At 34.4% G+C, this 16,330-nt stretch overlaps 1 protein-coding gene across 4 annotated transcripts in view; it reads left to right on the top strand.

Moving 5' to 3' along the window:
* BMPR1A (bone morphogenetic protein receptor type 1A) overlaps nucleotides 1-15,048 on the top strand; it is an 81,308-nt gene extending 66,260 nt beyond the window's left edge. For 3 of the 4 annotated variants that reach the window (XM_062580124.1, XM_062580125.1, XM_062580126.1), the window contains 9 exons: nucleotides 1,271-1,373; nucleotides 3,409-3,508; nucleotides 4,315-4,414; nucleotides 5,340-5,484; nucleotides 6,250-6,442; nucleotides 6,784-7,081; nucleotides 7,972-8,147; nucleotides 8,583-8,713; nucleotides 10,032-15,048. In XM_062580124.1, coding sequence (XP_062436108.1) covers nucleotides 1,271-1,373; nucleotides 3,409-3,508; nucleotides 4,315-4,414; nucleotides 5,340-5,484; nucleotides 6,250-6,442; nucleotides 6,784-7,081; nucleotides 7,972-8,147; nucleotides 8,583-8,713; nucleotides 10,032-10,157 — 1,372 coding nt within the window. In that variant the 3' untranslated portion in view covers nucleotides 10,158-15,048. The remainder of the gene's footprint in view (nucleotides 1-1,270; nucleotides 1,374-3,408; nucleotides 3,509-4,314; nucleotides 4,415-5,339; nucleotides 5,485-6,249; nucleotides 6,443-6,783; nucleotides 7,082-7,971; nucleotides 8,148-8,582; nucleotides 8,714-10,031) is intronic. The other variant, XM_062580127.1, reaches the window with a different exon arrangement.
* Nucleotides 15,049-16,330: the final 1,282 nt, after the last annotated feature.

The raw sequence follows: 16,330 nt of genomic DNA, 5'->3' as shown, positions 1-16,330 counted from the left end.
ATCCTTTCTTTAACATGCAGTATTAAGCATTTCTATAGCTGTCACTTGTCATGTAAAGCATTTCTTTTTTTGTGGACTACAAGGAGATAGAACCAACACTCATCCCTCTTCTTAAATGTATATGCTGGTAGTATTTTATGAATGTGATTTTGCACCTGGAGATTTATTTTTGCGTTATGATCCAGTATTGTTTTTAAAAGCTGGGGTGGTTTTTTTGTTGTTTGTTTGGGTTTTTGGGGTTTTTTTTGGTTTGTTTTTTGTTTTTTTGCTTTTTATCGCCCCCTAGTGTATACTGCCAGTGTAGGCCTTGAACTTTAACTTTCTGAAGTAACTAACAGCTACAGATCAGTATTCTGTTAATAAAGCTGTTTGAATTCATAACACTCGTGAGGTATGCGTGTGCAGGGTATTTTACGGCTTCTTAAATCTGAGTTTCTTCATGCGACTTAGTCTTCTTGGCAAACAAATCCTGTTTGTTTTTATTAATATCTGTTTTGTGGGAAACAACTTTGATTTGCTTAAAATCTTAGCTTTACAGGTATTGAAAGCGCAGACCTAACATTAGGAACTTGTATAGGATTCCTTCCAAACGTTGACGACATTTGAACATTCAATAGAAATGAAAGCATTTATTTAAGAGATGATAGGGAATTAAGAGATACTATAAAAGAGGATTTAAATTAAAGTCTCATTTTTGAAAGAGTATAACTTGTTTATTTTTGTTTTTTCCCTCTTTAAAGACTGAATATATGAGAAAGCTTATGTGAAAAAAATGTATTTGAGCAATTTAAAGTAGCATGATTTAGTGTATCAGAGCTATCCTTCACTTTTATCGTTGCACTTTCAAGAACAGACATGACTGAATTGTTTGAGTTTTTTATTTTGTTTTTGATGTTGGTGGTTTTTTGGGTGGTGCTTTTTTTCCTACCTATAAAACAGTGATCAATAAGCCTATTTGGTCTGATTTCTACTCACTCACCCCCACCCCTTGCTATTTTTTCTGAATAACTGTGTGTGGGTGTGTTTGGTTATCAAAGCTTGTTTAAAAAAAAAAAAAGTGAAAGGAGGAATATTTGGGAGAAAACTCTGCCCTTCAGCGTTTTATTTGAAAATACCGTGGATGTGTTTTGATCTCATCAAACTTGGTAATTATTGTTTTACTGAAGAACTATTTTAGATATTGTAGTGCCAGTATCCTTAATGGATTTATGGTCAACTAATCTTGCATAGCAAACAGATTGTTAAAACACAGTTGATATGTTTATTCCAGAACAAATGGACATTGCTTTGCTATCATTGAGGAAGATGAACATGGAGAACCTACACTTGCTTCTGGCTGCATGAAGTATGAAGGTTCAGACTTTCAGTGCAAGGTACAAATGAGATTTCATTAAAATGGAAATATATGTGGAGATTGTCTACGGAAACTGCGTAAGCAGTTTAAATTTGTATAGCTTATGACTTGCCCTCATAAAATTTTGCATGTTGCCCTTTACCACTGTGAATGATGGCTTGCTGATGACAGATCAAATACCTGGACCTCCACTTAACTATGCTCTTTCAATTTCAGGCTCAAAAATTAAATATTTACATGAGTATATACTCCAGGGAAAGAAAAAAGAAGTAGCAAGAGATATTCCCTGCAAAGTTAGTGGTATATTAGAACCAACTTTAAAAATAGTGATAGTTCTTGTTGAAGTTTTCAGTTTTCATAGGAAGATCTTCCCAGAATACAGCATTTCCTAAGTGCTAAATGAACATCTGCATGCTGAAGATCTGTGGTCAGAAACTATTTTAAAGGCTTTCAAATATTGACCAAAATACATACTTTTAAAGGGAAATATTCACCATAGTGCTGCCATCCCTTGTAAATATTTGCAGAAGTTGAGCTAACTACGTGGATCATTTAGAGTCAGATGTTGGGCAAGGAGCTTGGAAGGCAGTATATGACAGTGAGATGGGCATGAATAGAGGAGTGTCCGTTAGGAGTACAGAATGAGTGGTGTGAGGACACCTGAATCAATGCAGGGAAGAGCTGGATTTAAGTAAACACAGCAACAGTGTCCCAGTTAGACTGGGAAGGAGCTGAAAGCTCTGAAGAGAAAGGGACAGGAGTGGATACTGATATAAAAGACTCATGATGGTGTTTGACTAAAGACTGCTGTAGAATCCTGGGTTGTTGCACCTCATGATTTCTCTGCAAGTGTTTGTAAACCACTGACAAACCGAATTGATACAACACAGAGGACATCAACCATTTACTGTCACTAGCCATTTCCTTAGTTGAAGAGAACTTTGTAGCTTGATTTGTATAGCTTATGTATTTTAACTTGAAATTTCTTGTTTTTGTTAGTTTGAGAGGTAAGCACTAATTTTATGTGTTCCCCTCTCAAATGGAGTCTTTTTTTTTTTTTTTTTCCTTTCTAAATGAATTCCCTATCATTACCTGGGATTAAGTTGCTTTTTAATTAAACTGGTATATTAATTGCCTTTAGAACTCCTTTATCCGTTTCAAAGGTTAGAATTGAAATGGTTAATAGAGCCAGGAAATGATGAGAAGAGGGGGATGTAGTGTTAGCTGGGCAACTGAATATTGCCCAGGTAGAAGACTGGGCAAAAGTAAAGATTTTGCTCTTTACTTTGTCATAGTGTTCATTAAACAAAACTTAGAGGTAGCTAACAGTTATGTGCTGCCTTCCTCTCTTTGCTTCCCCAAATGTTTTCACTATTTTTGATGCTCAAGTTTAACTCTTTAGGACTTGAGTTTTCCATATAATGTAGCTCTTGGTAGCACTACATTCTGGAAGCACTGTTGACTTCAGTTGCAGCTATGAATGTCTAGTGCTATTGTAAATTACACTTGGAGTCATGGTGACCGTCTGAAATAGTTTTGATTTTTGTATTTACATTAGTCTTTGCTCACCCTCAGACTAATTTTCATGCCTCTCCCTCTTTTTTTTTTGTTGTTCTGAAGATGATTTTGAAGCAAACAGTATTTTTATGATGAATGCTGTAGAAAAGTTTCTAAAGAGATTGGCATTGCTATCTTAAGAGCAGTATTTATATAATATATAGTAAGCTACTTCTGGCCATACTTAAAAATTTTTCTAGATGTGAAGTAGCTGCTTAAGTAGGAACTGCCTGTTTCTATGCATTTTATTTAAAAAAAAAAAAACAAAACAAAAAAAAAAACTTCTGTAAGAAGTAAAAAATTAGAACATAAAATGCAGCCGAAAGATTTGCTTATGCTTGTGAAGATACGTCTCATGCATTCAACAGTGAGGCCAAATTGCTTTTTAAATAAAATTACCTAAACATTTGTCTCTGTGTTGTATCAGTACCGTTTCTAGTCCCCTTCTTAGCTAATCACTTCAGAATTTGAATGTTTTTTCTATTTTCCATCTGTAGGATTCACCAAAAGCCCAGCTACGTCGGACTATTGAGTGCTGTCGGACTGACTTCTGCAATCAGGATTTACAGCCAACGTTACCCCCAGTTGATAGTACGGGTAAACAGCTAAACAACTAGATGTTCATACTGCCAGGAATGGTTTGTGGGTTCTGTTGTTCCTGATCAGCTGAGGAAAATAAGGAGAAGGCATAAACTGATCTTTTCAGTTTATGAAAACTTACTATCTCATTTGGTATCAAGCTCTGTACTTAACTTCATAGTAAACATCTCAATTTATTTAATCTTTAAAAATGTATTTCATCAAGTCTTGTGCATTTCCAGTTCTCCTTTTCTGTCACTTACAAGTTAAACTTTTTCTCCATCAGTCACTCACAGTATTCTTTCTCCTCTTAGGCCAGTCCCTCATATCAAAAAGATATGTTTTTGATATTACTTTTTTTTTATGAAATTACTTTGCATTTTATTATCTACCAGCACAGAAACTTTCTTACCTGTTGGGCTGCTTTATCGTAAGCAAATGGTAGCAGGAAGTTCAGAGTAATGTTCTCTATAGGTCTGCCCTGCTGCCATTAATGTAAGTTTTAGCTTGCTTTTGTCAACTATGCATGCATACATATGTACATCCGTACCCAGTACTGATGATGATAATAGGGAAAACAAAAAGCAGTGCTTCAAAAGTTTAAAGGAACTTAATTTTCTTTACCACTTTCTGGCAAGGTATATGATCTGGAAAGATCTGTAGAATTGTCACATTTTGTGGAAATGTGTTTATATAATTACTGTGCAATCCCAAAATACACAGTATATGAAAATGTCATTCATAAATTATATTTATGCTAGATGTTTAATTAAAAGGCAGTACTTTTAGGTTTTTGGGGTTTTGTTTTTGTTTTTTTTTAACAGATGGACTTTTTGATGGCAGCATTCGTTGGATGGCAGTGTTGATTTCTATGGCAGTCTGCATAATTGTCATGATCATCTTGTTCAGTTGCTTTTGTTACAAGTAAGGAAAGCACTACTTTAATTTACTTGGTTTCCCAAATGAAAGTAAACAGAATAGTTACTTCATAAATGTACTCAGTCATATGTGTTTCTAATAAAAATACATTGAAGTTGAAACTATCCTTTCAGATTTCTGTGGATACTGGTTTGTAGTGTTAGGTAAAAATGATGAAATTCTCAAAGCACAGAATTTCAGTGAACTTGATCGTTTACTTTAGCTGCAAATAACTATTTCCAGTTTTATAAACTGTGTATAATTTTGATTCTATAGCATCCAGTAAACAGGAGTATCTTAATACAAGGGTTCTTGTTTTTGCATAGTTGGATCTTAAATCTCTGCTGTTGTTTATATTCACCCTGTTTCTGAGGCTTACCGTCGTATAATGCTTTAGTAAACCTTTAACAACAAAAATGTTTTCTAAGTTTTTTTTTTTCCTGTTATGTTTAAAACTAACAGTTGACCTGCATTAAGAATGCATCCAGCTGAGCTATGGCAATTTATGGTGGCACAGACTAAAAGACTGTAATTGTTCGTCTGCTCCAAATCTCTGCTGGAGCTTGTCATCATTCTAGCAGCTCAGCAGAAATGAGCATGTGTCTGCCTCAACTGCCATGGTTTAAGGTTTAATCTCTTCATTTAAACAAAAACCAGTGATACTTTTAAGCATGTAACACTGGAGTGTGAGTTGAGTATTAAAAATGCTGTTTATGCACTTGACTCATAAATTGATGTCTCTACACAAGTATAACAACTGCTTTATATTGAAAATGACTTAAAGTGAATTTCTGCAAAAAAATGATAATACATTAAAATCTAGATTTTTAAGAAAACTTGTGCTTTCTAGCTCGCTCTTCTAGCTCTGTTTATTATATATTTCAAAAGGAAGTATTTTAGAGATCGGCTTGCTTCCTCTTCTCTTTCTCAGGCATTACTGTAAATGGGTAGCAAAGAGACGCTGTTATAATCGTGACCTGGAACAAGATGAAGCATTTATTCCAGCTGGGGAGTCATTAAAAGACCTTATTGACCAGTCACAGAGTTCTGGCAGTGGATCAGGACTACCGTTGTTGGTAAAACGTGAACTAAAATTTTCTTCACTGAACTTCTCTGCATTAGTACAAAGTTTTAGTTTTGTATGTGATGCCTAGAACAAAGCAGTTTGTTTATACTGTATATAGATTGTTTTTAAAGGCAATTACTGTGAAAGATATCGTACAAACTAAAAATGTACAGAAGTCCATCTTCAGATAAATCAAGTGCGAAAATAGATTCTCTGTTCAGAAATGTGACTTCAGCTAAACATAAAAGCTAGATCCTACAGACATTAAGATAAAAATACAATGATGAGTAATACAAATATACAATTGAGCAGCTCAAAGATTTTCATTTCCGCTATTGATAAATTTGCACTTTATGTGCGGCGTTCATATTTTTTGGTTAAACCTTTCTTTTAATACTCGCGTTAAAGAGTATTACTATGAGATTGTAAGTATTAAGATTATATGAGCAAAAGATTAAGCAATGAGACAGATGACTGTAAATATATATAAATTAGAAACAAATAGAATGCAACAGAATGCAATCTAATTTAAATTAGAAACCAAGCTGATTTAATCCTTTGGGTTTTTTTTTTTTAATACCATTCTCCCCGGAACCAACAATAGTGAGTTTGAAATGGGAATTGCAGGAAAATAATCTAAAACAAGCTTTTCAAATAGGACCACTCTCAAAACAATAGAGGTTTTGTCTGACAGATGGCTTGCCCAGATTTGAGATTAATTGCTGGATTTTCTGTCCTTATACACTTCACTTTTTTTTCCTCCCCTCACCCATAGGTTCAGCGCACTATTGCCAAACAAATTCAGATGGTGAGACAAGTTGGGAAAGGACGATATGGTGAGGTGTGGATGGGCAAATGGAGGGGCGAAAAAGTTGCAGTCAAAGTGTTTTTTACCACAGAAGAAGCCAGCTGGTTCCGAGAAACAGAAATATACCAAACTGTTCTAATGCGTCATGAAAACATCCTTGGTAAGGAAGGAGTACTTTGAGTACTGAATGGGCTTGTTTCAGGTTGAAAGAGCAGGAGGGGAATATGGCTTCTTTAATGGACTGTTGGATACTAATGTTATACAAAAGGTAGAATCTTGCTTTTCTTGGTTGGAAATGTGTGTCTGCCATCTCTTTGCTGGAAGACTGGAACAACAACCTGATGTTGAAATATGAGCTTTTACGTTACTGGTTTTCATTAGGGGAAGAGATACCTTTTGAATACTGTCTGAGAGAATATAACTTTTAAGAATTCATACCAAGTAAGTTGCATTAAGAATTTATGTGCAAATACATTCTGACTTTGGCTATATGTTTGATAGGTTTTATAGCTGCAGACATTAAGGGCACTGGCTCCTGGACCCAGCTTTACCTGATTACAGATTATCATGAAAATGGATCATTGTATGATTTTTTGAAATGCACTACACTAGACAACAGGGCTCTCCTCAAACTGGCCTATTCTGCTGCATGTGGTCTGTGCCATCTACACACAGAAATTTATGGGACACAAGGCAAGCCTGCTATTGCACACAGGGACCTAAAGAGTAAAAACATCTTGATAAAGAAAAATGGAACCTGCTGTATTGCTGACTTAGGCCTTGCAGTCAAGTTCAACAGGTAAATGGACAAAACCAGTCTGTAATGGAAAACTATACATATATATATTTATGTATATAAATAAAGATTAACATATTTTTTTTTAAAAGTGTGTGTGTGTGTATATATATTATTATTTTTGTAAGTTCCCAGATGTCCAATTGAAAAGGGATGCCAACTCGGTTGCATGCATCAGGTTTTTTTCTGTTTTGAAAGTGAAATGCAGTTCGTTCTTTGAATGCTAGTAAATATCAAAGTTGTTCTTCAAGGCTGTCAAGCAGAGAAGGAGGGAGAGACTTCTCTTGTGGGAAGTAGAAGTAGTAATTCAAAACTTTATAGAGGATAATAAGAGGAGACTAATTGATGTTCAACATTTTCAATATTCACAACTTTTTGAATTGCTAACGTAATTTCATTGTAAATTCTTTCTCTTAGAAAATATGAGCAGTATCAAAGAAGTTGAAGATCAATTGCAAAAATAATACTTTAAAATGTATTCGGTTATACTATTATAACGTGTTTTTAATTTCAAAAGAGCCAGAGTTGCCTATTGCTACAATAGAGCCTGAAAGAAAGCATAAACCTTTGGAAGTTATTTTCATTTGAGCTGTTGCCAAACATACTCAGCTTTGTAGTGTTTTTTTTTTTTTTTATTCAGTTTATTCATATGTGTTTTTCTTTGTCTTGCGATAGAATTAGAGAATTGTCAAGTGTAATATTCATGATCATTTTGCTATATATTTTTTTCTGAGAGGTATGATGTATGGCAAGTGTAGTATTGAAAGGAAATATAAGAAAGAAATTTAATTTGTAATTGTGGGCTTTGCAGTGTAATGATTGCATCATGCACTATTTCATAACATGTTTTGTAATATTCCACAATTTATTTACTTCTTAATATTTGCATATAGTGATACAAATGAAGTTGATGTTCCCTTGAACACTAGAGTGGGAACAAAACGTTACATGGCTCCGGAAGTCCTAGATGAAAGCCTAAATAAAAATCACTTCCAACCATACATCATGGCTGACATCTACAGTTTTGGGCTGATCATCTGGGAAATGGCTCGGCGCTGTGTCACAGGAGGTAAACTTTTAAATATTCTGTTTAAAATCTGCCAGGCCCCTGTCCAGCTTTAACAATACTTACTTTTCCAGGAAATAATGTAACAAATTTAATCCTACTGTCAACAGATTTGCTGCCTTTAGAAGTAGTATTAGCAATCCATGGGCAGAACACAGATTTGGATATGAAACAGACTAGAGGATACCGAATTCTGTGTTCCGTATCAAAATCAAAGGAACTGCAAGGAACTGTAGCTTTTAGACTTAGTGTTCCTAACCATTAGTAACTGTCTGATTGTTGAATTGAAATTTTAGTTTTTTCACTCGGTATGAGTGTGATGGGTTTTACTTGGTACAGTGAGAAAATTGAGTTAATTTCTACTCCTAACTAAGGAAATCTGAGTGCAGATAGATGATCTGTTTTTTAGTTTTATTATGATGCTTGATCTTTCTCCAGGTATTGTTGAAGAGTATCAATTGCCATACTATGACATGGTGCCAAATGATCCATCCTATGAGGATATGAGAGAAGTGGTGTGTGTCAAACGCCTACGTCCAGTGGTATCCAATAGATGGAATAGTGATGAAGTAAGTAGACTGAGGGGAAAAATGAGTTCACCTCATCCATGATTATTTAGTTTAGAAACGTCAAAACATTATAAAACATGGAACACATTCAGACAGTCTGATATTTTGAAACCTCACAGCAACAATAAAAAAAATATTTGAGATCAGCTCAGAATATCTTTTTGTGTGTGTATATATATATATATATATATATATATATATATATATACACACAGAGAGAGAGAGATCTTAAGCAGCATTGAAGTTTATGAATACTGCTGTAAATAGAATCACCTATTTTGGAGAATAGAGTGCTTTTTAGGATTTTGATTGGTGCTAAAACTTTGCATGCTATTTTTATTAGTTTTATTAATCTTGATATATCTAGCATATTGTTTTGCTGCATGATGCATTTTATGGAACATGTAGTGATTTCTTTGTGTTAGTAGACCCTTAGGAGAGTAGACAGGATCTTTCAGTAGCCTTGTTTTTTTTGTTGTTGTTGTTGTTGTTTTGTTTTGTTTTTTTTGTTTTTGTTGGACCAATATCTTCTGGTCAGTAACCTACTGTTCAAAAGAATTTTGCATAAGGTATTACATTCTGTTATTCCCTTGTCCTTATTTTGGACAGTATACCTGGAGTGCACTTGGCCCTGGAATACTTTTTTTGTTCTGTGGTATGTCATGTTATTCTGCTAGGCCTATTTCCTTTATTTTATTTTATTTTGTTTTCTCCTAGTATATTCCCAAGTAATCCTCCTTATGTGAAACACCATTATTTATGCTGCGATATAACAAAAATAAAAATGTGTTTTTAAAGGGACACTGCTTAAACTGAATAAATGAGACTTAACTGTTTCACCTAGCAAGGTAGATATGTCATACCTTTTCTGCCCCAAATCCTTGAATTCTTTTTTTATATATATTGTTTCTTGACTGCTGAGGGAAATTTAGTCAAATTTTCCTTCCTTTTTGGTGAGAAAGTGATCTACATATTTTTTCTGCCATATGTGGATTTTTTTTCTTCCTTTTTGCTACCATTCTGATGTAGCTCTACTCTCGAATTGTAGCAATGCACCTTTGTAACTAAAGGCACAGTTTGGTTAGTTCCACGTACTACAATACTAGGAAGTGGAGGGAGGAGAAAGAAGACTTGTGTTAGTTTTTTTTTTAATTCATATGTTTATAATAATTTTTAACAGTAATTTTGCTGAAAAACTAAGTTTCACCTTTGGACTTCTTGAATTTGGACACAATGGTGAACCAAAACTATACACCTCTTGGAACTGTTAGTTGTTACAGTGTTGTTCTTTGTTTGTTTGTTTGTTTTTTTTTTTCAGTGTTTAAGAGCAATATTGAAATTAATGTCTGAATGCTGGGCCCATAATCCTGCCTCAAGACTTACTGCCTTGAGAATCAAGAAGACACTTGCCAAGATGGTGGAATCACAAGATGTAAAAATTTGACATAGTACACTGACACTGGGGAGCAAAGCTGGACTCCTAAAACTTTTCACTCAAACATGGGTGAGATCTAAGTGGGAAGAAGAAGCAACTGAGATTCAGGTTTTTTTTCTCACCACAGTTCTACAGGCTGCTAATTAAATCTTTCAGTACTTCATAGACTGTGATGCTGAGAGCCTCTGTACACTACATGCTACATATATGGACAGCCTTGTTGAAGTACCCGTTTCATTTTTGTCTGAGCTGCATTGAGACTTCATTCATACTTAGTGAGTCTCCAGTGAAACTCTGGGTACTGAATTGAATGTTCAGATTACTGTGCTTTCTGTGAAAGCCTAACAAGCTAAATGGATTCAACAGAGATGGAGAATATAAGCTTTTTTGCCTTCTACCTGATAAAACCTAGTCAATTCATACCAAGTTTTTGTGAAACGGCCTGTAGGTTATGGATATGTTTGTGATACAGCGCAGTTTAACAGTTCCTTATGCCTTTATGTGTGTGCCAGGATTATTTTGCTGCCATTTGGGATAGATAAGAAACCATTTAAATGAACAAATTTCTGTGGTCAGGGCTAGAGTATTTTGTGACTTCACTATCACAGAATTTGCTACAGAATTTATTCCTCACCATGAAGTTATCCTCCAAAATCTCAGTTTTAATTTTATTTCTATCCCTGTTTTGGTTGCAGAGAGAACTGCAAAAATGTGAACCAGTTAAAAACCAATGCCTACCTGAGTCTGTAAAGAGCTTGAAACAATATCTCTTAGAGGTATAAACTGCCTTGGTCATCTTGCTCACAGTCTAGTGGGCTCCATAATCACACGACTATAAAATCTGGCATGTTTTTCAAAATGCCACGTGCAACCAGCATTTTTGCTCTATAATACTTCATATATTAACAGAGAGACCAGTGATGTTCTGTTTTGCCTTTTCACTTTATTTGGACTTACTTGTAGGTGCCTGTCATGCTCTGAACTTTTTCTGTACAGGAAGGAATTAGCTGTAGGAACGTGTTTTCTCACCAGTTGACAAAACCAGGAAGAAGATAAGGCTTGAGAACAAGTCTAATTTACAGATACAAAAGGGGGAAAGCAAGAAGCGCAGGCTGGGCATAGAAGATTAGACAACACAGTAAAGGTCAAGACCTGGAGAACTGAGTATGTGAACTATTGAAGATAGGATCCGTGATGTGCAGAAGACTCTGAGCTGGATTGCCCTTATATAAATACAGAAGGTCACATCTATGAGCTGCTTAGAGGACAGTTATAAAATCCAAGATCTGTGGAAAAGGTAAATCAGTGATTATTTTTAATTAGTTAGGCACATTTGGGAGGAATGGCATTGAAAGATATTTCATGAAGATACAGTAAGTTAACATAATTGCAAAATTTGGTCCTATTGTGCCAGCTATTTTGGCATGCACAGAAAACTATTTCTCTCCTTTTCTTCACCGATCCAGACAAGTAAATTTAAAAAGCCAGAACCCCTCCGTGAGTTACTGTAGGGCAGACTTAGTGATATGCAACTCCTTTGCCACTTGTAGTTTGAAGTCAGAAAATAGTACCACAACTCAAGTTGAAACTTCAAATGCATGAACCATCTGAAGAGTGAACACACAGTATTGGAACCATTAAACCTATTTGATAATTTAAGTGCCTATGACTTTGTACTGTAAACCTTGTTCTAGATAACTTTAAAAAGGGAAGTTATTTATACAGTGTGTTTTGTGCTTTATTAAAGAAACATCTAGTCCTAGATACATGTGTACAATTAGATACATGTGCACACACATGCCATAGTTGAGATTTGAAGAAAAAAGTTAGGAATAATATTAAAATTGATTAAAAATGTTAAGACTTCAGATTGATTTATGTCAGATTATTTGCTGTTTTAAAATATGTACATGGAGATTGTTTTGTGTTTAATTTTCCCTTGAAAATACAACCGATAAAAAAAAAAAAAAAAAAAAAAAAGTAATGCAGAACTAATGTGATTTATGGACAACTACACTGTCCTAACATTTTTTTTTTCTTTTTAATTCTGTAGTTCACATAATGTAAATGGTCAGGCAAAAGATTGCAGTATTTTTATTTTCTATTGTGTTGTACAGACTTTATTTAACAGTGCTGCATATTTTATAGAAAACTAGCTATTTCAAGAGACATTTCTTTTTTTAAAAAAAATAAAGTCATTACTTTTGTTCAGTAGTGCCTTTAAGTATTAATATGTGTTCTGGCTGAACAGTTAAGTATCAACTATGATTTTAACTTATTTGCAAGCAGCAAGGGATAAATGATATTGTGACATATTTCTTATGATAAAGGGCTTTTAAAAAGAGGGTTTTTCCGTCCGTTGCCAAGAAATGTACAAGATTGAAACTGTTAATCATGTCTTTACATGTAATTTTTGCACAGGTAGCTGGAAAATATTTGGTATGAGCCAAAAAATATAAAAAAAAGAGTAAGGGATAAGCTTTTTTCTTCTTTAGAACTTTTGTCAGTAGGAAGAAAAATGTTTGTGTAGGTACCCTGGTAACTTTAACTTTCAGAACATGGAGGCGTATTTAATTTAATCCATTCCTATTTAGAATACTTTTTATTTCTAGCAGAAATTACTACAGCATTATTAGCTGTAAATTTGTTTGACATTTTGATTTTTTTGTTGTTCTTTCTGCTAATTTTTCTCAAGTTTTCAGGATGTCATTGGTGGGAGTAAAAAGAAAGAAGTGTGACTTTCCATGGTTTTTAATTATTCATGTATTTTCTCCTCTATTGTTCAGGCATTTGCAAGGCAATAGGATGGTGATCTTTGGTAGACATCTTAAGACCTGAATTGATTTACACATTCACTTTAACTGAAGAAGTAAGCTGGCTGCTGTAAAGAATATCTGTGATGTTTGTGAGAAAAGTCTTTTAGGCATGAGCTAAACCTTCACTTTTCAGAACTTTGCTTTTCAATTGCTAAATTCATACCCAAAGATATGATGCACATGCAGTTTTCATTGACTTGAACAAGAGGTGCTGGATGGATAATATTACTTGTTTCCTTAATATTCCAGAAAAACCTAATCGCTAAAGACCTGGCTGCATAAAGCACTTGAGCAAATACCTAATTCCGTGCAAAGTAATTCGCAGTTTGGAGCCTGTGTGTATGTATATACTGATACTTTAGCAATCATTTGGCAGAAAAAAACAAAAACTTTAAGCCAGTCTGTTAGTTATGATATAATTAAGCATAGTCAGTGCTTAAGCAGCATTGTTGCTTCATGCTGTATGGTAGAATTCATAAGCCTTTGGGGGAGAAGGGCTAGAATTCTTTTATTGTTCTGTGATTCTCTCATTGTCTTGGTCTAAATTAGTTTAAGCATTTTTCATCTAAAAAATCTCCCAAGCAACCCTGACAAACAGTGGGTTTGGGGGTTTTGTGGGATTTTTAATCATGTGGCATTTATCTTGGAAGTATCAAGAACTGTGCCTTGGAAGCTCTTAAGTCAAATGGAGCTTTTTTATTTAACCTACTCCATTTGATTTCTGTTAGTTGGAAATCACTGAAATAAATGAGTGACAGAGCACTGGACCAGGTTGCCCAGAGGGGTTGTGGAGTCTCCTTCTCTGGAGATCTTCAAGGCCTGCCTGGATGCAACCCTGTCTACCTTGCTCTAGGTGACCCCGCTTGAGCAGGGAGGTTGGACTAGATGATCTCCAGAGGCCCCTTCCAACCTCAACCATTCTGTGATTCTGTAATACTGACTGTTGCATTCATTGAAAGAAAAGTTTTTTGTGTTCCTGATTAAATTTTAAATTCTGCAAGAAACATGAAATTCCAACAGAAAAATGCAAACTTATATTTTGAGTTCTGCTGTCTTGCTTAGCTTTGAATTTTTCTTTTAGAAATAGGTATCTGGAACAAATTCTGAGCAAGTTACACAGCTGCCACAAATTTGCTTTAGAGGTAAACATTTTTGAAGTATCAAGCATTATGAATTTTAGGAAACTATTTTTCCAAAACTGCCTCTCTTTTTCTGTGATAGTTTTCTAAATTAGACTATTTTGAAGTACTGAAGAAAGTGTTAAATGGATTCATAGTAGTCTAGAATCAAATTTTAGATCTTCATGTAAATAACCGTTTAAATGTGCTGTGAAATGAATCCTTTGGATACAGATCATCTGATCTGTCTCACAGACTGTATTTTAACAGTCTAAAAATATTTGAAAAGCAAAAAACATAAGTTAAAAAGCCTTCTTTGGTTATTACAGTTGTTTTTAAAGAGGAGTTATGCTTGCATTCTGTCAAATGCTAGAATGATATAGTACTTCCTCATTCTTCTGACCGTGCCTCTGAAGAAGTCAAAAACATTATCCTGTTCCCCGCTATCTTTATCCCAGATAGGGATGATGTTTAAAAATGAGTTACAATGCTGCATGATACAGTGCTTTATGGAGCCATGGTGTCTTAGCCTTGGGTTGGTATAGCAGAAGTGGAGGGCAGATTATTCTTAAATTGTTGAACAAATCTCATGTAATTGTTTCCTTGTAATGTTTTATCTTTAAACACAATTATAGAAGCCCACATTGTGTAGTGACATTTGTGCTCTGACATACCATGCCCGAAATGAAATGTACTATATTGTATACAAGAAGAATAACGTTGTAGTTAACATAGAGAAGATGTAAATAAAATATGAAAGGGTGGAACAAGGAGAATGATCACACTCTTACGTGTGCTATATGCCAGAAGTGTAGAATACTCCTTTAAAAATGTAACACTAATGTATTTTGTACAGCATCTGCTTTAAAAGGTGCCTTATTGAGTTTACCATGAATTGCTTTGTTCTGTACACAGTTTGTCCAATGTATCATTTTTAAGTAAATAACCTTATTTTAGTACACATTAGTAATGTGTTTTGTATTACTATAAGATATTGTCTTAAAAATGTAATGATTTAGAAATTATAATACCATAACTAAATATTTCCCTTCTTTTCAAAACTTCATGCTTTTTTTTTTTCAAAATATGTGAATAAGTTGTTCTTGATCGCTTCTGTTACTTAATGGTCTTCAGAATCATTTGATGCTCTATATTTCAGATAATGTTCTTGCTTTAACATTGGGCATAATAGTAAAACCAGCAGTTTAAAAAAAAAAAAATCTGGGGGAATTTATAGTGAAAGCAGAAGCAAGTCAAACTTGAATAAACTTGTTTTTTTGAACATGTGCAAGTCCACCACATGTTCGTGATGGGAGTCAGACTGATCATGCATGATTTTGTACAACATTCATTCTTTCGATGTAGTGATACTCAAATCATGAGATTGAGATGGTATAATTAATTGGTTACAAAATTGGGCAAGTTGTTCTGTGTAGCCTGCTGAGTTCATTCTGCTTTATAAATTACATAAAAGAAGAATAATCAAGGGGCTATCTTGTCTGGGAATACACAAGTCTATGAAATCTCAGAATGTGTTTTCTCATTGCAGAAATGCTACTACCAGCTACTACACTCCATAGAATTGACTTTTAGTTTGCAAGAAGGAAAAAGTGAGATCAGTTTCTACTCCTTTTTTGTCTATGTAAAGGTATGTTTTGGTCAGGAGTGATCTTTGCTTTGAAGATAGCTGTTTACAGTAGCTAGAAAGATTTGATATCCAAGCATCATATTAGCACTGTATTATAAAGACAGTTGTAACACTTTTTTTTCCCTGTAGAATCAAGTGATAAATTCTTACCTTAAAGTTCCAGAAAGTACAGTGGAAGACACAACTTTTAGTTATATAGCATTCCTCCTGAATACATAAGAGCAAGAGCTTACACTGCATGAATTTTTATCATGGTTGTGGCCATTGTGTAGTTTATATAGAGTAACTTCCTTGATCATGACTAGAGTGCAAACTGCAGGGTTTTTTTGTTGTCATTAGAGCGTAGCATAATGAAAATACTGTGAGCAAATGAAACTTTCATACCAGTCTCAATTTTGACCAAGCATTTAATTTTTTTTCTTAATGTTGCTCCTTGATGTGCCCACAAGGTGGTGACATATCCTAAAGATAGGAAGATGCTTTTGGGAACGTTACAGTGGTGGAGTGATAACTGAAAATAAGTTCTAATGCCCGCTAATAGTAAATATCAAACTGTTAGAGTTTAGGTATGAATATTTTTGATGTTTATATAAAATCTTT

This window comes from Rhea pennata, chromosome 7 (assembly GCF_028389875.1).
Source record: "Rhea pennata isolate bPtePen1 chromosome 7, bPtePen1.pri, whole genome shotgun sequence".
Lineage (NCBI taxonomy): Eukaryota > Metazoa > Chordata > Aves > Rheiformes > Rheidae > Rhea > Rhea pennata.
Note: the sequence above shows the minus strand (reverse complement) of the source record. Positions and strands in the feature narration are given on the sequence as shown.